Source organism: Scomber scombrus, chromosome 17 (genome assembly GCF_963691925.1).
Source record: "Scomber scombrus chromosome 17, fScoSco1.1, whole genome shotgun sequence".
Taxonomy (NCBI): domain Eukaryota; kingdom Metazoa; phylum Chordata; class Actinopteri; order Scombriformes; family Scombridae; genus Scomber; species Scomber scombrus.
In genome coordinates, this window is record NC_084986.1 from 23,175,468 (window position 1) to 23,199,237 (window position 23,770).

The 23,770-nt window shown below is 36.0% G+C and overlaps 2 protein-coding genes across 2 annotated transcripts; one reads left to right on the forward strand and one right to left on the reverse strand.

Moving 5' to 3' along the window:
* Nucleotides 1–137: 137 nt before the first annotated feature.
* Nucleotides 138–7,834, reverse strand: LOC133997388 (trace amine-associated receptor 1-like). The gene is made up of 2 exons (XM_062436963.1): nucleotides 7,775–7,834; nucleotides 138–1,142 (listed from the first exon to the last, which is right to left on the reverse strand). Exons 1-2 carry the CDS (start codon nucleotides 7,832–7,834, stop codon nucleotides 138–140), a joined length of 1,065 nt encoding a protein of 354 aa, XP_062292947.1.
* A 3,564-nt stretch (nucleotides 7,835–11,398) lies between these two features.
* On the forward strand, nucleotides 11,399–22,983 carry LOC133997390 (adhesion G protein-coupled receptor F5-like). The gene is made up of 16 exons (XM_062436964.1): nucleotides 11,399–11,500; nucleotides 12,131–12,260; nucleotides 12,377–12,550; nucleotides 14,261–14,416; nucleotides 14,508–14,675; nucleotides 14,832–14,858; nucleotides 15,477–15,926; nucleotides 17,206–17,421; nucleotides 17,907–18,107; nucleotides 18,507–18,691; nucleotides 19,712–19,888; nucleotides 19,997–21,349; nucleotides 21,496–21,537; nucleotides 22,529–22,576; nucleotides 22,680–22,749; nucleotides 22,925–22,983. Exons 1-16 carry the CDS (start codon nucleotides 11,399–11,401, stop codon nucleotides 22,981–22,983), a joined length of 3,558 nt encoding a protein of 1,185 aa, XP_062292948.1.
* The last annotated feature ends 787 nt before the right edge of the window (nucleotides 22,984–23,770 follow it).

Here is a 23,770-nt window from a genome sequence, read left to right on the forward strand (position 1 = left end):
TTTCTATGATTGTAATAGTGAGCTCACTATGACACACATCTGTCGGTGCCTCAGCCAGTATAACTGAAACATGATATGTTACTTTCAGCCACCTTTTTTTAAGTATCTGCATATCCACAGATAAATGCAACAATTTATTAATGCAGTTTTGAGTTAGCAAAATCTCCTTGCAATATTTTTCCCGAAATGATTATTTTGAATGCCAATCGGAACCAGCTGTAAAAGAAACCATAGATGAAAGGATTAAGCATTGAATTTGACAATGCGAGCCACATAATTGCTTCAGTCACAGGAACAGAAAATGAATTATAACCAAAATAATTAAATATCATGTAACTAAAGAAAGGAGTCCAACAGATTGTAAAAACTCCCATAACAATTGCCAGAGTTCTTGTGGCCTTTGTCTCCATCTTACTGACAGAAGTTCCAGACTTTGTGGCCTGGATGCTGCGTGCCTGTCTCCATGCAACAAGGAAAATCTTTAAGTAGATAAACAACATAACGATTAGTGGTAGGTAAAATGTTACAATAATTCCCAGTGTGCCATTGATGATTGCCAGTGTGACATCAATTAAACATTTTTCTTTGCATATATGTTGATTTGATCCTACCATTACAAAGACAACTGCAGTAACAACAGAAGCACCCCAGATCCCCAAAATCATAATCACGATAACACGATCATTTATCTTAATTCTGTATGTCAGAGGCTGACACACTGCATGATATCTGTCAATAGAAATACAACATAAATTCAGAATGGAAGATGCGGTCAGTGTTATCTCAAATCCGTCTCGTAGCTTACAAAATAAACCTCCACTGTACAAACACAAGCTAAAGGAAATTGTCATGCTGAGAGGAAAGACTAAAGCACCGACAAGCATGTCCACCACAGCCAGAGAGAGGATGAGGTAGTTAGTCGATGTGTGTAGCTGTTTGAAGTAAATGATGGAGATTATTACAAGAAGGTTTCCACATATTGTGACAACTGATAATAAGCTGCAGAAAACATAGAACAAAACACACATTGTGGAAGGGTTGCTGGTCAGTATGTAAGAAACATTATCTATTTCATAGCAGAGATGTACATCATCAACATTAATCCTGTAGACAGTAGATTCAAGTTTCATACTATGAAGATCCTGAAAATGAAATCAATATATGGTCAGCACTCAGTATTGTAAAAATACAGACATGATATTTCTTAAAATATAAACAATGAGTATTTTGCTCATGTCAACTCTCCAAAAGGTTTTTTTTAACAGTACCAACCTCAAGATGGTCTATGAGTTGCCGATGAGTCTCAATAGGAGCTGTGGCACTGCAGAATGTAACCGTGACATTTATCAGCACTTTTTACATTACCATAATTAAGACAAACTTTAGTCATCCAATCAGATGTGAGGAAATTGCAGCACAACTAGATTAATAAAGAAGTGTGTGTTTTTAAAAGAGATGATGTAAGATTTAATGTATGCACTGCAGTGTGTGCTGTAGTTCAGTACTTGTGTTTGTTTTACACAAACAATATTTGACAATGTCATAACTGCTAGATCATTTTCTGCAAGACATTGTAGGCCTACATGTATATATGTACATGGGGTTTGATTTTGAGCCTGAATCCAAATGAACATGGAAAAAAAAGTCAGAATTTACAATCAAAGACTCTCTGAGAGCACAAATGCTTAGGAAACACCGCAGAGTAGTTCTCTATCACATGGAGAATTTGTTGCTAACTCCTAACCAATTAATCACGATCCTACCCTCCAATCAAAACATAATCCACTGTAGGTTTTGCTTATACACTAAGTCACCACTCGGTGGTGCTAATGTAACAAACTTAAAGGCTGTAGGAATAATGTCATGTCATTTCCCATTGTGTTATGTGTGCTTACGTATGCTACCCAACAGTAGCTTTTAAAAAATAGCTACATAGCTCCACTTTGACCAGCCACAAGAGTAAAATGTAAAATGTGCAAATTATAAATTAGTTTAACTCCTGTCTTTGTATCCTCCTGGTGATGCCTCTCTTCCCTAACTTGTAACTATAAAGTGTGATTGTTGTTCAGAGACTCTTAAAATATTTTAGCTCTTCCTACTCTTCCCACATTCAGCACTTTTATAAATGTATGTGTATGTGGGTATTATATATGTATGTATTCTTGTAAGTTAAGTATGCCATATTAAATAAGCACAGTTTCGTTTTAAGCCCCTTTTGTACTAACTCAAGTACCACACCTAAAGTTGTGCTTTTCTGGTTTATGGACCAAATATGGTGTCAACTATATCTCTTATTGGATATTCACCTTGCCTCCCTGCCTGTCTGGGATAATGATTGGACTGAGGTCATGTGATTATATACCCAACCCATTTTGCTAGATACCCCATTGGCTGATACAGTCTAGATGCACATAATTGATTATTTTTGGTGTTTTTTTTACCTTTTTGACATTTTTCTTACATTTTTAACTAACCCATCTAAATTCTGTTGATAATGTGTTTTACGATGATCCTGATGATGGCAACAAGCCGAAATGCTTTGGTCTAACAATAACGTTGTTCTATATATTACAAATGCTTTTTGGATTTTTTTTTTCTTCTGCGTGCACCTTGGAAGTAGGGTGTAGTAGGGTGTAGTCACACAGTCGAAATGATGTGCGTAACTGAGTTTGCTTTATTTTTGCATTCATATGTGACGCTGGAATGCAGTAAAGCAGGAATATTTATTCCCCAAGTTCTAATCATATTTTACATGAGTACATATGTTTCGGAGGAGACACTGCCATGACTAAATACAGTGGAAAAAAGTCTCCTGTGCACAGTTAATACCATAGACTGAAACATGATGTCTGCAGTTTTTCTCTGTGCACTGATGCATATCTATGGATATTTTCATGCAGGCATACAGTCTATTGCTCTACACAGAAGTGGGTATATTTTTATAGTACCTGTTTATAGCAACCACCTGCAGACTCATCACTCATCATCCTGATTGACTCTGTGTTTTTTGCGGTCATTCATTCCTTTACATGTATCAGTTTGAGCCCGTATCAGGCAGTATTTAAATCACACTAACTAACCCTGGAACTAGGCCTACATCATAGTTGAAAGTGAGCTTGACTTTCCCTCGATTCCCATTGTTGCTCTGTTTTGCAATTCATTCAAAAAAACCAATAACATATACTTAACTGACTGAAATTGTACCACGCTGCCTCACCTGCATAAAAAAACACCTGAACTGTATCACTTCACCAGCACAAGCAGGTTCATAAACTGGCTTTAAAGTGGCTTTATAACACAGACTTGTGCAGTCAAGCATGTATAGTTTGTTGTTTTCCACATTTACTTTGGTTCCTCAATATAAAATGTCAGAACAGCACAGTAACATGACCGAGTGTCATGTTACACGTCATGTTAGTCAAGTCATGTTACAATGAACAAGTGTAAAGATAATGATCTTTATTGTACCAACGTTGATTCAAACTATACTTTTGTGGATAAGGTCAACACACACTGTCTGCATCACATCATTTAAACCCAGTAGCACACAATGCATTTACCATGCAGACAGAAGAAGTAATCAAGGTACTGTAGTCTTTTCCTGTGGAGCAAAAGTAATAAAATTGTCCTCAGTCTACAAAAAGCCTATAAATTGATTAGTTTGAATATCTGCCTTGGGTCAGAGGCCTTTACCATCTCTGCAGTTGCCCTCTGAATGACACAGCAATGGCAGGAATGTTGTAACCTAAAATGCTTTGGTCCCATTCATTAGTACCTTCCTTATTGTGTCTAAACCACAGAAGCCTGACTACAACAGGAACCCTGCTAGCTTCCATGGTGATTTGTGAAAGAAATGTATCCGTGTATCGACCAAAGTAATTTGTACGGTAAGGTGAAGTTAGTGATTCCCGGATCTCACATACCTACATCTCACATGACACTCACAGCATGACAAGCAATAATTCACTCTTGTGTGATGATTATCTATTATTATTATCTAACATATAAACCTGAGACTACACTACACTACACTAGACTAGCATATAATAGAATAGAGTAGAATAGAATATCAATTAAATGAAAAGAGACTTAAAAAAGTAAAATTTAAATTTAAGTTAAAATCTCTCTCACACACACACACACACACACACACACACACACACACACACACACACACACACACACACACACACACACACACACACACACACACACACACACACACAAGCATACAGTAGCATACAGTACTTAGTACCTACATAGACAGCCAGATGCTGCTTGTATTGCACTTGTGTAGCAGTAGATGTATTGTACATGATACAAATAAATAAGGATATTGCACTTCATAGTAAAAGATTGTCTATGATGCCTTAATTGCAGTGTTCTTTAGTATAGTGTTTAGGAAGGTGATAGCTTTTGGATAGAAACTGTTCATGAGTCTGTTGGTGTGTGCTGTGATTTTTCTGTAGTGCCTTCCTGAGGGCAGAGGGTCAAATAGGTAATCGATAGGATGCGGTGGATCTTTTAGGATGCAGGATGTCTTTTTATGATTGTGATTTATGATGTTTTAAATAATTTTATGATTGTATTTGTGTAAGAGCAAATAGACTTTCTTCATTGATATAAATGTTCACGGTGTCATTGTCAGAACTGTTTCTAACACTGCAAAGGTGTGGGGGTAAAAAAAAAAGATAAACATGTACATTGTTTTTTTTTCCATGAAAAACCTCCTACAGCATGTATAATACCACTCGCAAAATGACAGAATTTCTGACAAACCCGACCTCCATTGAAAGTTCAAAGGGTTATAGTAGCAGGCCTAAGATGTCCAGTAGCAGCACTAATCTCGAATGACCCTTAGGCTAAAATACTGATAAACATCAGTCATCAGTGTCACTGATTGTATCAGTCATTACTAGAAGTGCCTTTTCCAGCTCAGATTTGTAAAACAATGTGTTACTTCCTGCTTAACAACTTAGTGACAATGTGAAGTAGCATTGTAGTGTAACAGCATTAAGAGCAGCAATGCGATTGCTAAGTAAGCTTCAAGACAACAAACCTACAGTGACTGCAAATCTGTGAACAGATCAATCTCACCTGAATCAGCAAAGTCATTCATACTTTCCATCTCCAGCAGGCCTGAAAGGCTAAAGTAAATAAATATTATCTGACCCAATTATTGTTTATTATTGAACTGGATCTGTATTGATATGTTATGACTTCACACTTTACTTTAATTTGACCTTATTGTTATCACTGTAATATTTGTTTTGCTTCATATTGGTATTAAAAGCAATATGATGATGTAAAAAACAACGTACTTTTAAAAAAATCAGAAGTTTAATACACATAATTATGTCTCCAGTTGCAACAGCCTTCAATTAGAGGTGTGAATGTATGGTGTGATTGTTGGGTCCCTGGGCTACGTTTGTCACAAAAACATACAAACACACACACACACACACACACACACACACACACACACACACACACACACACACACACACACACACACACACACACACACACACACACACAGACACACATCCCCTGCCTGCATTATCTCACCTCTTCAACCTGGGTCCTCATTGTTTTCTAGCAGTAACTAAACTAATAGAACAAAACATATCCAAGGCAATGTAATGATCTTAACAATGGCACAATACACCCTTTGGTTAACACACTAAGACTAATTAAACAAAAAACAAGGATCAAACAATAAAATCTGAGAACAACAGTCAGCAATTTCCACAATATCAGTCGACTTTGATAGTCCAGGTCATAGTTGTGAAAGTAAATGGCTAAAATGATGCTGTCTAGTCACATTACAGCATCGTCATCCTTTACTAACCAGCTGGTAATGTAAGACAGAGAGAAATGCAACTAGTGATAAATAAGAACTAATCAGAAAAACATGTCAGAGTGTACATCTATATACGATGTTCGTGTCTTTATACAGTAGAAGCCTGGGTTCAGATTGAAATCAGCACTATGTTAAAAAAAAAAAACACATTTATAACAGTGAGACTACGGCTATTGTTTCTCTTTAGGTAGGGAATCTTGCCCTTGATTGAATGTGTGTCTTTTATAGTATGATTAACTATCTTTGGATCAAGTATAAACTTAGGTCAAGATTAAGTTCATGTATTGATTTAACACATAAACCTAACTTTATCTCAGGAATCGACAATCAGATACAGTTCCAAATGAAACTTGTTTGAAATATACAGCATGTGTTGAGTGTAAATGGTGTGTCTGTATAAACTACACATGCAATTATATTCTTGCAGGGTAAAATGAAAGGCCTTGACAAGCAAGTTAAGCACATGTATAATTGATATTAGTATGATGTGAACCAAGAAAGCCCAGACTTTAGCATTATTTTTTATTACTAACAATTACAATACAAATACACCAGATCAGATCCCAGGTATTTTCCATTAGTTGTCAAGGACAAACCTGCTATTGTGAAATCAGTGAGTTGAATGTGTACAGAAGAACATTCCTGAAAGTTAACCAGTTTTGATTGATCCTTTTCCATAAAGCCAGTTCCCATGCTATTGTGATTAACTTGTAAGAGGGGACTTGAATATTCGAAATTTACTGTCTGAACCAAAACCTCAATGGTTAAAGTCTCAATGGTTAAAGTTTAGGAAACTAAAATTGCTTGGCTTTCGCAAATTTCAAGCTTCATGGTCATTGCCTTCACCAACCATTAGCTGAAGTTTAATGCCAAAACTGGTAAGGACTGCCCAGCTTTGGAATGTTAAACAAACCAAAGCATTTGACAAGGATTGTAGTGAGAGTGACACTAAGTGTGTAAAGAGTTTCGAAGGTAGGTAGTTTTTAACATGAAGTCAGTCCCTCCAGGATTGTGATTGCAATAACTAACACAAATTCAAGAGATTCTCACAACATATGAAGAGCTTACACTTTTGCTAAATTACTGCAACTTTTCAGCATGACATGGGCAAATTAACAGATTGTACTTGTAATGTGTACCAGTTGTTGCACTTCATGTCATGGTAACTATCATAGACCAAGCAAAACAATGAGGTTTGCATTCAATTAATCAGAAGATTACAAGATGATTTTGTTCAGACAGCAAAGATGGACATAGTCTACCTAATTTTGGAAATGAAACTATAATTGTATGTTAAATCACTTTGAGACAATAGTTTTCATGAAAGAAAGTACAAAAATTAAAAAATTAGCACTGGAATACAGTTGTTTCTGTTATATGAGGTATATAAGTCATTACATATGATATGATTTTTCATTGGTCATTTTTTTTAATCACATTATTTTCTTTTGCCAGCAATTGTTCCAAATTCCTGCAGCTTTACCCTAATAGGAACACATACAACACTTCAAATTGTATCAGTTTTGAGGAAAATCTGTTGAAAAAATCAGTAAACACAAAAAACTTGTTGAAATCATGGAGGGACAGTAAAGTAAAGCTCCAAAGTAAGCTGCAATCTATCTTACTAGCTACAGTCGAATTAGTGGTTGTGTTGGAAAAAATAATGTGTAGTGGTTCCTCATTGTCTGGAAACAAGGAAGTTTTCAGAGTTATTGGTAATATTAGCAGCTGTTCCGCTCTTCATTGGACTTGAGGAAGCCTACACTCACTTACACTTACACAAGCCAAACTCCATCGCAGAAATAGTGTCAGACAGAAACAGACAGACAGAACACCTTGACTGAAATGTTTAACATTCAATATTCCCATTGACAAATTATACTTAACTGTCAAATCCTTTTCATCACTCACCACAGCAAAGGATCTCTGCACTGTCCCTGCATCCTGCACCTGTCTCTGACTCACTCTCATGCTCCTAGATGTCAGGAGAGGTGGTGGAGTGATCATTATTTAGTGAGCAGTATCTATTCTTTCATGTTTATAATCAGAACAAATTATACTGAATGTAAATACTGAATATGAATACTTTGGGAAACTCTGACACATAAATCTACAGTATACACAAAGAAGGTCATCGTGTCCGTAGTGTTCAGCGATGCAATCGACCTGTACATCTGATGACAATGATCAGTTCACTCAACTTGCCAGACAGGTGTGTGACTCAGACAAAGAATTCAGGAAGTTGACTGTCTCACACATCTAGTCAAAGCTTATGTTGTGAGACGTTCAGAACGATGTCTGTGCTGTCTTGACAAGAGCTCTTTTGGGAAGACAGAAGCCCTGAGAGGTAAATAAATGCAGATATCTTTTACATTGACATTTATCCAATTTTACCGAACAGATCAACGTATTTGGGAGCTATTTGTGGGTAAACCAGAATACATCATTTTTTCACATGTTCTTTATAAATAGAGAATGCCTTTATTGTAGATTTTGTAAGAGAATCTTGAGCACATTCTATTTGCAGTAAAAAAAAAAAAATGTAGCAAAAGACTGCTATTGACTGTTGTATTTTTTCTTTGCAACTTAGCAATAATTGCTCTATATAAATACAAACAAACAGTTGTGGTTTTAACGTAGTTCATCTGTAAATATGTGCTTTCATTAACTGCAAACAAGAGAACTTTCACTTTGTGCTGTGTTGACTGTAGCTAGGTTCAGCTCAACTCCTCGTCCAAAGCCAGTTTAGCACACACGCTATCAATTAGCATTAGGAGAGTTTAGTCTTGAATAGATCTTTAAAGGTGGCTCTGAAACAGCTGAAATCATTTGGATTACTTTTACAGGGAAATTATGTTAATTTCAACTAGCTAAATTATATACAGTACACACTGTAATTTTGAGGCTTATTTATTTATTTATTTGGATCCCCATTAGCCACTAGCAAGGTAGCAACTACCCTTCTTGGGATCCACACATAAATGAAGGAAAGGTCCTCAAAAGGCAATACTTTGGTTAAATTGCAGGAATAAAGACGATGGAAAACATTTTTTTTTAAAAAGGATAAAAACTTATGGATGGATTCACAATGGCATGGTTTTTGTTGCCATAATCATTCTTCCTGTTCATACTGACCATTAGAAGATCGCTACATAATGCACTTTCATTGTAAGGGATTGTTGCAAAATCCACAGTCTGCCTTCTGTGCAAAAACTAATATCAAATATTTCAATGTTACAGTGTTTTTAGTGCCAATGTTCCTCTTTTTGTTTCTATACTTCCACCACAGCTCAACAGGGAAACACTAAGAGGGAATTTGATGCTAAAAAGACTGTAAATGTGTCAGATATCACTTGATATGACTAACTCAGACTGCTGAAGCTGAATATCAGCTTCATATCTACTTTTAAATGACTGTGGTCACACTGTGGATTTTGTCCTCCATCACTTCCATTGAAAACACATGTGAAGGAGATCTTTTAATAGTCAGTATGAACAGGAGGAATGAGTACAGCGAGGAAAACCTCTTTCACTGTTCATATGATCACCTGAACCTGAAAATTGTGAACCCGTCCTTTAATGAGATCAGCAACACACTCTCATATGCAACACATTTATATTTAAAATTTCATATTTTCCAGGAACTTGCAAAAAGCAGTGCAATATTAAATGAAAATAATAAGATGGTAATAATTATCCTGTTTTAATGTGACAATTTGTGCTTAACAAAACCCTACAATGTGGACAGAGATACACATAAACATAAAACTGTAATCAATTAGAAATAGAAAAGAAAATTGGATATAGGAAGCAATAAACAAAATTAGGACAAAAAGGGTAAAATATACAACTAAGTCTTATTTAGTCTAAACAAGATTTAAAATTATTAACAGAATCAACTATTCTATAATGATAACCTGTTTTAAGTTTAGGGATTACAGTTGCTCTGTCCTCCAGTATAATTTGAGGGCAACAATTCTCAAACAAACTGGTGACTGTCTAGAATGAGAGTTTTAACCAGTTTGACTGGATCAGTTAGAGAAATAAGAGCCAGAAAAAGTAACTTTAGCCTAACAATGGCGTGATTAAGACATGAATGAGGTAAAAGGAATTGACCCAACCCAAGATCATAGGTTTGGTTTGTTTAGGACTTTTTCCATCAGATGGCTAAAATAAGAAACACAAATAAAGAGCCAGGTTTCACAAAAAGTCTACTTTATTGAATATATATTTGCTGGCACTCATTTAAACAAATGTATTGAGATTTTGTCTATGATTTAAACTGATATGTTACATTTTAATTTAATCATATAAATCTGAGTCTAAAATGAATATTTCAATTTTATGTGATATGTTTTAAAATGTATGACGTGAGTAATGTGCTCTGTTTGAACCGATTATCTGCTGTCAACCAAGCACACATTGAAATTACTGGCTAATTAAATTTATAAATAATGTCCACGTCATAATAATCCATTTACAAAAATAACTCCACTCATGGAAAAGAGAAAGGGATTGGTTTATATAAATATTTCACATAATAATGTCAAAGAAGATTCAGATTCAGATCTCAGATTCAGATAATTGTATTTTACCCGTAGGTAAATTTGATTTACATTGAGTGAGTCATCTCATGTCATGTTGTTACGCCCACTGACAGACAGTAAAAGACAAGAACATGATAGACAAAGTAATGACAGTGCTCAGACTAAAAGGAAAGATTGATGTTTGTAGCCTATCGATCACAGAATATTCTTAATTTAATCTTACACTGTAGACACACATAAGAGCAGTAATGTGATAGATATCTGCTATTTCTAATGAAAAGTTTCACATTATGTTAACATACGCACATTTAAAAAAAAAAAAAAAAAAAAAACTGACAAAAATGTCTCACAGAGATAAAGAAACAGTTCCTGGAACTGATAATGAGATTGGAAAATTGATACTATTGTATTCAAGCTATCAAGCTAGCACCAGGTGAGGGTTAGCTTGGCATAAAGACTGGAAACAGGTGGACTCAGCTAGCCTTGCTCTGTCCAAATATAACCAAAGCCACCTAACAACACATCCAAAGCTCACTAATAAACAAGTTATTTGTTTAATCTACACAAAAAAACAGTTTGCAGTCTTTATGCTAGAATAAGATAGCCAGCTGTTAGGGTTAGTTCCACATTTCTCACACGGACATTAAAGTGAAAGCAAATTTGTTTCTATGCCAACATGCTGAACCACAAACACGGACAGTGGTAAATGGAATGCCAGCAAGCCTTTAAACTTGACAAACAACTATGAGTTTCCACCCCAGTACCCAGGAACATACTGTATTGTATTTTTTTTTTTTTAAATTTCTGGCTTCCTTGGGAGCATTTTGAACAAAGCTACAAGAACCTTGTAGATTCAATACATCAAGATGTTGACCTATAAATCAAGATGTGTTACTATTAATAACACAAGGAACAAATGTATACATTACACCTGATTGTTCTGATTTGATAATTAGATATTATTGTGTTGATTTCCCCTCTAGTCAGGATGGCGTTACTAAAGGCAGTAGGGTTCATGATTGTCCTTCTGGCTGTGTACTACAGTCTGGAAAAGCAGGGATACACAGAGTCACTGAATGTGTTCTTTGAGGTAAGAATAAGAGTTTATACCATGAGATACTAGTGTGATTTGACAGCATCACTAAACATATTAAAGGCCATTTGTAGTATGACTGATCAATAGTAAATTCATATGTAGTTACTGTTGTTCTATGTTAGTGGCAATGGGCTTTACTGTGAAAACACAAGTAATGTCTGATGAAGTTATGATATGTTATGACAAACTGAAATTGAACTAATCAGATACAATTATTTTTCCAGGAATGGATGGATGCAAAACTGTCACACGCCAGAGAAAAAAGAGCGAGTGAGTAACATTTTGACAGTATCGAAAGATTGTATGAACTTTATCAGTGAGTAGCTTATTGCTGAAGATCCCCACCAGACATGTTTTACATAGCATATATAACAATACTCTGCTTTAAATAACAATTCACCTAATATGTTTTTGCTCACTAAAACAGAATCAGGAAATGAATATGCAGAAAGTCTAGGAATGTCAGACTATGCACATATATCATTCACAGTGAAGCTCAAACATCCAAGTTGCTGAACAAGAAGCAACAAGAAGAATTTGTCCTTTATTGTCACTGAATTATGAACTATCCATTCATTATACTGAGTTTGTCTGTTTCATGTGTTCACAGCTATCATAAATCAGACTGACTTTGTAATCGAAGTTACTGTATCTCTCTCTGACCCTGACCAACTCAAAACGGTTTTGGACACATTCACTCTTCCAATACAAATCAGTGGCTCATCTGTAATAACCAACATTAAGACCACAACAGGTAGGATGTCCTTCCATTTTGGAGCCCTATTGTTTGCCACTGTCAAATATATCTTATTCCTAACGGTAAACATGTCATTGAATCTCGACGATGTGTACTACTGTTTGTTCGTATAGTGTGTTCACCAGATGTGGCCGGATACCAGTGCAGATGTGAGGAGAACTTTGCTTGGTCATATGACAACTGCATTAGCCAGCAACCCTGTGATGCCATCATTGGTAACACATGTGGATGCATTAAGAGCCTTCCAGACGATGGCCAGTACTGTCAGCTAAACACCAGTCAACCAGGTAGGCTTAAGCGCTGTTCTCAGCACAACCAGAAGAGATGATGACTCAATTTACATTGTTTTATCATGCACTGAGGAAAAAACATACATGTGGATTCAGTCTTCATTCTTTGTAACATACTTTTTTTTGGTACTTTATACTTCTACTACATACAGCTGTAGTTAATAGTTACTTACACATTCAGATACCTCCATTCCACCATTATTTATAATCCTGCTGCAATAGAGTCTAACTCTATCAACCAATGAACTAACTCCATTTACTGTAGGTTGAGTTTAAATAGACCAACAATCATAATTACCATGATTTGTGTTATTTTTTAAATTTTTCTGGATACTGTTAATGGACTTAATGTTGCCTATAAATCAGGAACATTTATGGGTAAGTGTGTATTGTCTTGTATCAGGTATTTTTAGGGCTATTGCCTCTTTTGGCCATCAAATCCCCTCCAACACTCTGTTTGTGGCTATTTTATCAAGGAAAAGCATTGTAGTTTTAAGATTTAGATTTATTTTTGCTTCAATAAGTGGCCTCCAGTGTTCCTCCATTCTTCCATTTTCAATCTTCCATTTTTGGCAAGAGGGTGAGAGAGAAGTAATTGCTACTATAATCATGTAACAAGGAACCAGTGACAATCAGTTAAATACTCCCTCGTGTTCTTTGGCATGAACTGTAATTGTTCTAATAGCTGCTTTTTGGTATGAGGAAAATCAAGTTTTGCCTTGCATGAATAAAGTACAAGAGATTTGTTAGCTGTAGTGTTAAACATGATTAACATATAAGAGACATTTAAAAACATCTACTGTTTAGTTCTGGGAGTTATTTGCTAAAAACTGCATTAAATGTCCTGCATGGTTTTGAAAAACTAATACAGTGTGTAATTGAATTCCCCAATTCAAGCACCAACTGAAAAAGTTACATTTTCATGTCATGATGACTGCATTTGGTGAAAAATGTTGTGAATATTATTCTGTGATTGTTGCTCTGAGAATTTGTGTGTGAAATTGTGAATTGAACTAATCAGAAACAATATTAGATATTATTATTTTCTATAGAAAAACTGCATTTAATGTCCTCCATGGTTTTGCAGTTATATACAGTGTGTAATTGAAAATATAATAATGCGTTTTTTTTTCTTTGTTTTTTTACAGCACCAACAACACCATCCGTTATAACAACGATTGGTATGACACATGAACATATTGAAGATATTATTGTAGTATGACTGATCAATAGTAAATTCATATGTTGAGTTGTTCTATGTAGGTGGCAATGGGGCTTACTGTGAAAACACTAGCAATGTGTTTGATTTGTCAATGCTAATTATGAAAAGTGGTGAAATAGAACTAATCAGATTTTTTTTCTTCTTTTCTTTTCTTCAGTGACAACAACACCCTCATTCCCTCCGCTAGGTATGACACATGAACTTTAGATATTGAAGCTTTGTGTGTTCCTGAAAATTACACTGGCACTAGAAAAACTGAGAAAAATCTAATAGCTATTTCAGTGGTTTGAAATATACACTTTGCTGTAGGCTCAAACAGCCTCCATCCACAGACTGCACATACACCATGGACATTTCCAATTCAAGCACCAACCAAAAAAGTTAGCCAAAAAGTTACAATTCATGTCATAATGACTGCAGTTGATGAAAAAGTGTTGTGAATATGTTTCTATGATGGTAACTCCCTTTCTTGTTCTCCCCCACAGAACCTGTGGAATATGATTTATCCCTTGAGTTGCGCATCCCAGTCGCCAGTGTGCCATCAAATTTCATTGATCTGTTCAGGAACTTCCTAATAAATTTGGACTATCCACAACTCATCACCAAGTCTTTAAGTGTAACAAGCGTAAATTTTACCACAGGTAAGAATTACTGTTCATTTGTATGGCTGATTCAGTGCTGTTTTATAGAATAGTGTATAATCTGACTACTGTGGTTTAACTTTCTTTAAAGGCTGCTATCCAAACTCCACCGGAGGACTGTTATGTCAGTGTGAGGAGCAGTACGGTTGGTCATGTGACCAGTGTAACACCTACGGCACATGCAGCAATACCACCAGTGCAACCTGTAGCTGCATAAATAGCATTCCTTCTAATAAACAGTTCTGTCAACCACTCACAAGTAAGCATAGAGTGTTCAGCTGTTCCTTTGAAAGTATTGAAAGATGACAAATGAGGCTAAAACAGTATATAAGTATATCTGATGTTGATTATTATCTAAATGATACAGTTTTATATGGAAAAAAGTATAAAAATTGAATGTTCAATTTCTCTGCAGGTATCACGCCATGTCCAACACCTACTGGTATGGAAAAAAGTTTGCCTGTATTTTTTCTGGTAACAGAAGATACTTGAGGTCTGTTTCAGGAAGCAGGTTTAACAAACTCTGAGTCTATCTCTGAACTCTGAGTTGATGAAGTTCAAGATGGGAAAATCATGAGAGTTTTAGGATCCAGAACAGATAATCAGAGTCAGTTAAATCAACCCTGTTGACCCAAGGACAACAGGAGGGTTAACAAATGTAGATGAACACAGAAACACTGTTAAAAGATGCTCTGTAAAGCCTGTTTTAAAAACTCACTTTACATTTAGCTGTGCAACATATAAAATCTTAAAAAGTATTTTCAGCTGTACCACATTGTGATACCTGACTGTGACGTCACTTCATAAGAAATATGAGATCCGAATCTGATAGGTGTAAAGCATCAACAAGATTTTAAGGAGAACTGTTCAGACAACCTGAAAGTTATAGGAAAAAAAAGTCTACCCCCAAAAAAAGAGTTAAAATTATGTTTAAACCTGGAATGGATTTCCACATTCACTCAACCTGCTTTCTTGAATAGACCCTTTTTGGGAAAATAAAACAGCATTCATTTACCTAAAAGAGCATTTAATGATGCTTAGTATTGCTATATTGTTATAGCAATGTCCACACCAATGACAACAACACCAATGCCAACAACACCGATGACAACAACACAAATGCCAACAACACCAATGCCAACAACACCGATGACGACAACACCAATGCCAACAACACCGATGACGACAACACCAATGCCAACAACACCGATGACGACAACACCAATGCCAACAACACCGATGACAACAACACCAATGCCAACAACACCGATGACGACAACACCAATGCCAACAACACCGATGACGACAACACCAATGCCAACAACACCGATGACGACAACACCAATGCCAACAACACCGATGACGACAACACCAATGCCAACAACACCGATGACGACAACACCAATGACAACAACACCAGCGCCAGTAACCATGACAACGACGCCATTGATAACAACACCGCCAATTATGACAACAACGCCAATGGACACAACAACAACAACAACAGAGGGTATCACACATTACATGTAGAGAATCAAGTTGTGTATTTCTTGGGATGCTGCTTCTTTGTGATAACAACTGTCTCTGTTGTAGAGATGACCTTTTCATTCACCATCGACATGGATTTTCAACCTGAATTCAATGTTCCAACAAACCAAGTTTACATAAACATCAGTAACACTGTAAGTCTTAATGTGTCTTCTGTCTGTGTCATTCTGTTTTATCACAGTGTTGATGCAATGAATGTATTTAATATTTGATGTAATTGTACAGCCTATTTAAAGTAGACTATGTTCTGTCTCTAACAGATTCAAAAACAATGTGCTGCCAGCATCTCAGGTTTCAAAGCAGTTACACGACTTAATTTAAGGTAAGCTGATTCTTTTGATTTTACTCTCCTTAAATCCATTTTGGGAATAACATAATTTTCTACTGACAGTTTGACAGTTGTTGAAGTTGGCAGTACACTATATAAGAATATTGTCCAAGTAATTATTACTATGATTATTATTGATAATTAGGTAAAGAGAAAAGTGGTGGCACATAAGTCCAGAAGCCTCAGTCTGATATTTTGGAGGTATAGTTCGATTGATCACAGTGTGGTCTTGTAACACTATGAGTGGCTAAGTTAAATATGCATTGCAAATTTTAGTCATATATGGGGCTATTTACAAATGTGTGTATTTTCATTTCACTTACTCATTCCATGTCAGAATCATGTTTGAAGCTTACATTGCCTTTAGCACTAGCCACCTGCCTAATGCTGGTAAAATATGTGACCAGTAGACTTGCTTCACTCACCAGCCAGAAAGACAATGGTAATCTATTGAGCGGCTGGTGGAATTTCAACATTCATTAGCCATTTGGTCAGTGGACAAAAAAGTTAATTTAGAACCCCCATTTATTTTGAGTAACAGATCTTAACTGAACATAAACCAGAAATCATACAGTTTTCAAAACTCGTCTGTATGTAAGTCGTTAACGTCATGTTTCCAGAGCATATATAATGTGGTCTTAAATGGATAACATGATACCTGCTGGTGGCTCACTGGGATTAATTTCTACATTACAGGAGTGGAAGCACCATCGTTGAGTATACTGTCACAGCATCTGCTTTTAATGATGCAGAAATTAATGCACTACAATCCGGGATCTTTGGAGATCTGAAAGACACATACCCTATAATATTTGACAGTAAGACAATTTTACACATTAAAAAAATAAATAAATATATATACATATACACTAATGTGTAATAACTGTCTGACCATTGTGTTCATTTTTTAAAGGCACAGAGCCCTTAACGTTTGAACCAACTACAGTATTTTCTGGGGAGAATGTGATTGTGACGTGCGGCCGTCAAGTAGAGAATCTCAATCTTGACAGTTTGACTGCAGAGTGGACACGTGACGGCATCAAAATAATCGAAGATTCTTTACATACCTTTTCAATTAATAATGGAGAGGCCAAACTAACTGTGTCAAAAGCCTTTGACACTGACAGTGGTAAGAAAAGCTTTGGATCTGCTTCACTGCAGTCAATGGGGGGGATTTGTACATTGTTTACACATTTACAATGCAAGTGCTGTCAAGGACACTTGCCCTAGTGCTGTGACCTGCATGAATGCAGAACTCTGATTGGCTTGTCATATGGTGCAAAATCAACACTGTCGCTACTTTCAGTGTTTAGCCTGACCTAACAATGCTAACAAAATGTATGTGCACATGTTATTTATCACATGATAATGCCGATACTGATAGTAGGGAGTAAAACAATTCCTATATCAATATATCAACCAAAAATCTCACAAATACAAATTATATACATAAACGTTGTTATTAAATGCTTGTGAATATACAATATGTACAAAATATTTTAAAGCATTTTCTATCAACTATTTAACAAATTATGTACTAACTGAGCTTGGCACCTAATGCTGGTGTCATCTCATGTATTTTATACATAAACTGACGATCACCTCTCATTTCAGGAGTTTATGAATGTGAACTGAAACAAGGCCTAGCGGCTTTCCGACAGAAATCCAACAGACAATTTACTATCCAAGAGACACCCTTGATCCAAGTGTCGCCGATCACAAGCACTATTGAGTGTTCGGTTGGGAAAGTGGTGTCAGTGCAGTGCTCTGTCCAAAGCACCTACACGGTTGAGATTATAGGCACAACTGCAGCAGGTAACCCTGAAAAAAAGCACTAAAAGGCAAATCAACAATTGTTAAATAATTTGTGAAATAATTTAGTTCTTTAATAACTATATGAAAAAAATTATGTATATATTGATTATTTAAAATAAATTCTTCTTCTACTTCTTCTAATTGGAGTACTGTTTTATGTTTTTATGTTTAGGCTCAAATAGTGTAAACCATCAGTTCTCAATCCAAAGTTGTCCAAGCTCGGAAATCACATTCACTTGTCAAGAGGAAACCCATGATCAATTTAAACGCACTATAACCCTGAAGTTCACAGACAGTAAGTACTGATCCAGACATTACAAAACATTTATTACATTTCACTTTTAGATTTTTTTTTTCCTGTACTGTTTCTGAGATAATAATCTATTTCTTTCTATGCAGCCTTTGATTGTCGCAATGATCCAGTCTTTGGCAATGGAACTGATGGTGACGTGGCTGAAGTTCCCTGCAAGCCAGATGAAGCGGGAGAACAGACAGCCGTTTGTAGTGGAACTGAGGGTAAATGGGTCAATCAACAAAGCAACTGCATCCTAAAGGCAGTTCAGGATCTGCTCGATCAGTCTGAGGTGACCTGATTCTCCTGTTTCTGAAACAAAATATTGGTTTTATCCAAGTCTTAAAAGCATTTAGGGATGGCAAGAGAAATTACAAATTTGCATGAAAATTATGTAAGATAATCATGATTATTTGTTCACCTAGAAGTTTTTATTTGCCAATTATTTTCTCACTCAAAATTACTAATACATTAGTTTGTATATGATATATGTGAATCTTTGGTAAGGGTGATCATGTTTAATAGTTAAAAAAACATATAACCATTATAATAACTGGATACATGCTTTTAAAAAGAGTGTATACATACTGCAAAACACACAAGGCTGTCCATTCAGATCAATTCAGTCAAGTTACTATGGACATATTTATTTATTACTTTGGCACCATCTAGTGGTCATTTCTGTGTAGAATTTAAACACAGGTGGCCTGTGACTTCAGTAGGTATTCAAATCTCCCAACAATACATCACAGTCAGTCAGGGTCTTCCTTCCAGGAAACAATCATTAACATTGATTGATTGTAATATAAATGACTATGTTTTTGCCCTCATTGTAGAGATCTATCGTTCACTGTGTTTAGAAATGTCACTGTTTTTATCACGAATGCACCTAAACGATACTGTTCGCCACTGACAGCACATTTGGAGTGGCATAGAATATATTAACATTTGGGAGGATGTACAGTACCAGTCAAACATTTGGACAGATTTTCTCATTCTCCTGAATGAGAAAGTGTATCCAAACGTTTAAATGGTACTGTATATTTGTTTATATTTATTTCAAATGATTCGTCATTATTTAAGCTTACCAGTTGATAATGTATTAGCCCTCATAATGATGCATTCAGCTTCACTTCCAAATTGCACCTGCCAATTCCTAATTTCAGCAGGATTATTTCATTTTTCTACAATCTCATGCTGTTTGAATAAATTTTAAAAATACGATAAATGAATTAAAACCATGTACATAGTAGCTTTAACTTGAACCTTTAATTATTGTGTAAATATAATGTTTTTCTTTTAAATCTCACAGGACTTGACTAGCCAGTCACTGCCAGGATTCTTGGAGCGACTTAGCGGTGTTACTCTCAACTCCACAACGGCTGTAGTTGAATCTGCCAATAACATTAATGCCATTGTTCAAATACTAGACAATGTAGCAGCAGTGTCATCATCATCACAAATCACAGTATCTAAAAACTCAATGCAGGTATGTGTATTAGTCTGCTGAGATTAACACCTGTCCTAAACAATTCATGTTAATGAAAATATTAACTGCACTTCACATCGTCTAATATCTTCTTTCTTTTTAATGTAGGATGTCCTATTTGCTGTTGGTGTCCTCACCACAGATGAGGCAAGGAGTTCATGGGACAATCTAAACAATAACGAAACCAGTCCAGTAACAAGAAGTGGAGTTGAAAGTGCCAGCTCAACATTATTGCGTTCTGTTGAGACCATAACAAACTCCCTTACCAATGACTCTTTTACCATTAACACACCCTTTATTCTCTTGAACAAAACTGCAATTACAGGGACTTTCAATGAAGACTTTGATTCTGCAGTGGTGGTAGACATACCTGATGGTGGAAGCAATAATATCACAGTCATAACATTTGCCTCAATGGATAACGTACTCCCTCCAAGAGTTGAAAACAATTCAACCATCAAATTCATCAATGGGAGAGTGGTTCTTCTTCAGTCCAGTAACACCATCAATAATGTATCATTCACATTCGATATTACAAATGACACTCTGGGAAAACCTCAGTGTGTCTTCTGGAACTTCAGTCTCTTCGATGGTCTCGGAGGATGGGACGATGAGGGCTGCGAGTTGGTATCCAATGTTAACGAAACTGTCACCTGCAACTGCAACCATCTGACCTCGTTCTCAATCCTAATGTCACCCAACAGTCCAGATGACCCTGTGTTAGATATTATATCCTACATTGGCGTTGGCATATCCATGGCTTCCTTGGTCATATGCCTCATCATTGAAGCTGTCATATGGAGAAAAATAAGAAGGAACAACACATCGTACTTACGCCATGTTTCTATTGTTAACATTGCAGTGTCTCTCCTGATTGCAAATATTTGGTTTATTATTGGGGCTGCCATTTCAGATGCAGACACAGAAAACCCACCAGCATGCACTGCAGCTACATTTTTTATCCACCTTTTCTACTTAGCCCTGTTCTTCTGGATGTTAGCCTCAGGTCTCCTGTTGCTTTACCGCACAGTCAATGTCTTTGACCACGGTTTGACTAAAAAGTCTATGTTGGCTATTGGATTCTCTCTAGGCTATGGGGCACCCTTAATTATTGCAACTATAACTATAGCTGTAACAGCATCCAAAGATGAATACATCAGAGGAGAAGGGGTCTGCTGGCTCAACTGGGACGAGTCCAGAGCTCTGCTGGCGTTTGTGATCCCTGCGCTGCTAATAGTAGTGATAAACCTCCTGATCTTGATCGTGGTGATTTACAAAATGTTGAGGAGAAGGGCAGTTTCTACACAAGCAGATGACAGGCACGTTCTACTGGTCATTATTAGGAGTTTGGCTGTCCTCACACCATTTTTTGGAATAACTTGGGGACTGGGAGTCGGAATCTTGACAAACCCAAACAACAGAGGAATCCATATATCATTTGCATTCTTCAATTCGCTGCAGGTACATACATATGATACAGTAACACAGTAGTTACTAATGTATGTTTTGTTGTTATGTTATAGTATGGAACTTTCAATTATTCAATTGACTTTTTAACTCTTAGTTTGCTTTGCTTACCTGATGTTACTCTGTGTGTCTTTATAAAGGGTTTCTTCATATTGGTTTTTGGAACGCTGCTGGACAAAAAGGTATGTATGTCTACTATTATATACCAATGTTTAATATGTGAATTTGCTGCTGAACAGCAGAAAGCCAGCAAAGAGTCTCCAGAGTGATAAATGAAACAAATCCTGGGACATCATGATTTTACTGAGATATCTATAGATTATTGATTTAGTATCTCAAACAAAAAGGTCAAATACAATTCAGAAAGACCATTTTGAATGATCCATTCATTTGTTTAAAGGTTAACCAGACACTAAAACATGATTTATAATTCTATGTCACAGGACTTTAAAATTGAACCATACAATAGCAACAAGCATTTAATGCTCTGGTTTGATGAGGGGAGATCAATAGTAGAAGTAATTAAGTAATCTACGCCCGTAATAGATTATCCAGTACACTTATTCAAACTCATCACTGAATTTTTTAAACAAGAATGAAGTACAACTCATCAACAACTGTGTGAAAGTGTGAAATGCAATAATGCTTTTGCAGAACGCTCTCCTACCCAAGTCAAGCTTTCACACCTTTTAGTCATAACTTCCTGTAATAATCATAACCAGTAATAATAAAATGAAAATGTATTTGAGCATGCCACTGTCAGAAGCTGGCTTGATAGCTTTAGTATTAGCATGTGTTGCTTAGCCGCTGCTTTTCCTTGCAAGGCCTGCCCTACTCTGCCTCTGATTGACACTGATATTCTTACCCTAATTCGGACCAATCTCATTCATTATGCCAAAACCTAACCAACCAAACAATGAACAACGATCACTAGCCAATCAGAAGCAGTGTAGGGCAGGTCTTGCTAAGAAAAGGAGTGGGATCCATAATATTACCTCATTGAGCAATTGCTGATGAAAGTAAATTAGTGGCAGTGGCGGGTTTGGAACCCAAAACAATGGTAACAGTTTCTGCCTCAAATAAATAAAATTATACAAATTTAACCTCTAAACATGTTTTCTTGAAAGCAAACGTATTCAGTAAAATAGTAATTTTGGTGAATTCACTTTTCAGGTGCGGTCAGAACTTGCACCCAAGTCAGCAAGTTCCAGTGCAACAAAGGTAAGAACAGTTTTCTTATTCATGTCATTTTTTGTAAGTAGCTCACCAGTCCCTTTTCGAATATTATGGCAATTCATGTTTTCACCTTTATTCTTGATTTTAGACCACCAGTGCTGGAAACTCATCATCAAGTGGATTGGGTTTTTTCCGGAACTTGAGAAGAGGAGGAAGAGGTATAGCAACAGTTGAGAAAACAGAAAAAAACAAAGCCTCATTTTCTAAATGCTCGTGAAGATCGTTATTTGTCTCTCTGGCAGTATACGGTTTATCAAATGTCACTCCAATACTTTGGCCCAGAGGGAATTATCTCAACAATAAGTTGACGGCTTATCATTATGTTTTGCACAGACATTCAAGACCTGTTAGCAGACTTTGGTCATCGCAGTTACTCTGTCAATGCAGTCTGACCGTACCATTTAAAAGCACAGCCTCTTCTTTTAATATCAGCTGTATTGTTTCGCCACAGACTGAATCATATTGTTTTGTCACTGTTTTTTTCAGATGGTTACAATTTGTCGTCCAATCTCTCCGATATGCCTAACTCCATCAGCACTTGATCTGAGCAGACAGCTCCTGTTCATCAGAATGACAAACATAACTATTGCACTTTCTTCATCACCGCTATCACAAGGTTAAAAGTGTGAAGGTGAGATCTAAAGGATTATCGAAACACATGAGAAGAGACCGTCTTGATTTGGGAACGTTGGACAAAGCATTAATTCTGTCTTTCCAATACTTTATTTTGTTAAAGCACTGCTAATAACAACAGACAGATGTTAATGAATATTACATGCTGCATGTTTGATGTATAGTATTAATTGTATTGTAGTAGTAATTGTATTTAACATGTAACTATTTTCCTTCTTTGTTTTTGTTTTTGGCAAAAAATCATAAATTTACATGTACTTCTAAGGAAGAGCACATGCATAAGATAGTTTTTATATCTGATGTTTATAGAAAAAAGTGAATGAAACCATGATTATTTAGTTGTTTTGACATTTGATACATTGAACTGTATCATTTGTAGGTTTTGTAGTTTATGATATATATTTGCATATCCACAGTGCCACTATAAATACTTAACCATGCACTGTAAAACTGAATAAGTTCAACAGACTGATTACTTTAAAAATGTTTAAGTAGCTGTAATGATTTTAAATAAATATTAAGTGAAAAATACTTTCAGTTATAACT

Coding starts and splice junctions, on each gene's coding strand:
- LOC133997390 (XM_062436964.1), top strand. CDS start 11,399: ATGGCGTTACTAAAGGCAGTAGGGTTCATGATTGTCCTTCTGGCTGTG. Junction 14,676..14,831: donor GTTCTGTCAACCACTCACAA/GTAAGCATAGAG, acceptor ATTTCTCTGCAG/GTATCACGCCATGTCCAACA. Junction 21,538..22,528: donor GAACGCTGCTGGACAAAAAG/GTATGTATGTCT, acceptor TTCACTTTTCAG/GTGCGGTCAGAACTTGCACC.
- LOC133997388 (XM_062436963.1), bottom strand. CDS start 7,834: ATGAGAGTGAGTCAGAGACAGGTGCAGGATGCAGGGACAGTGCAGAGA. Junction 1,143..7,774: donor TGCAGAGATCCTTTGCTGTG/GTGAGTGATGAA, acceptor TTTCATTTTCAG/GATCTTCATAGTATGAAACT.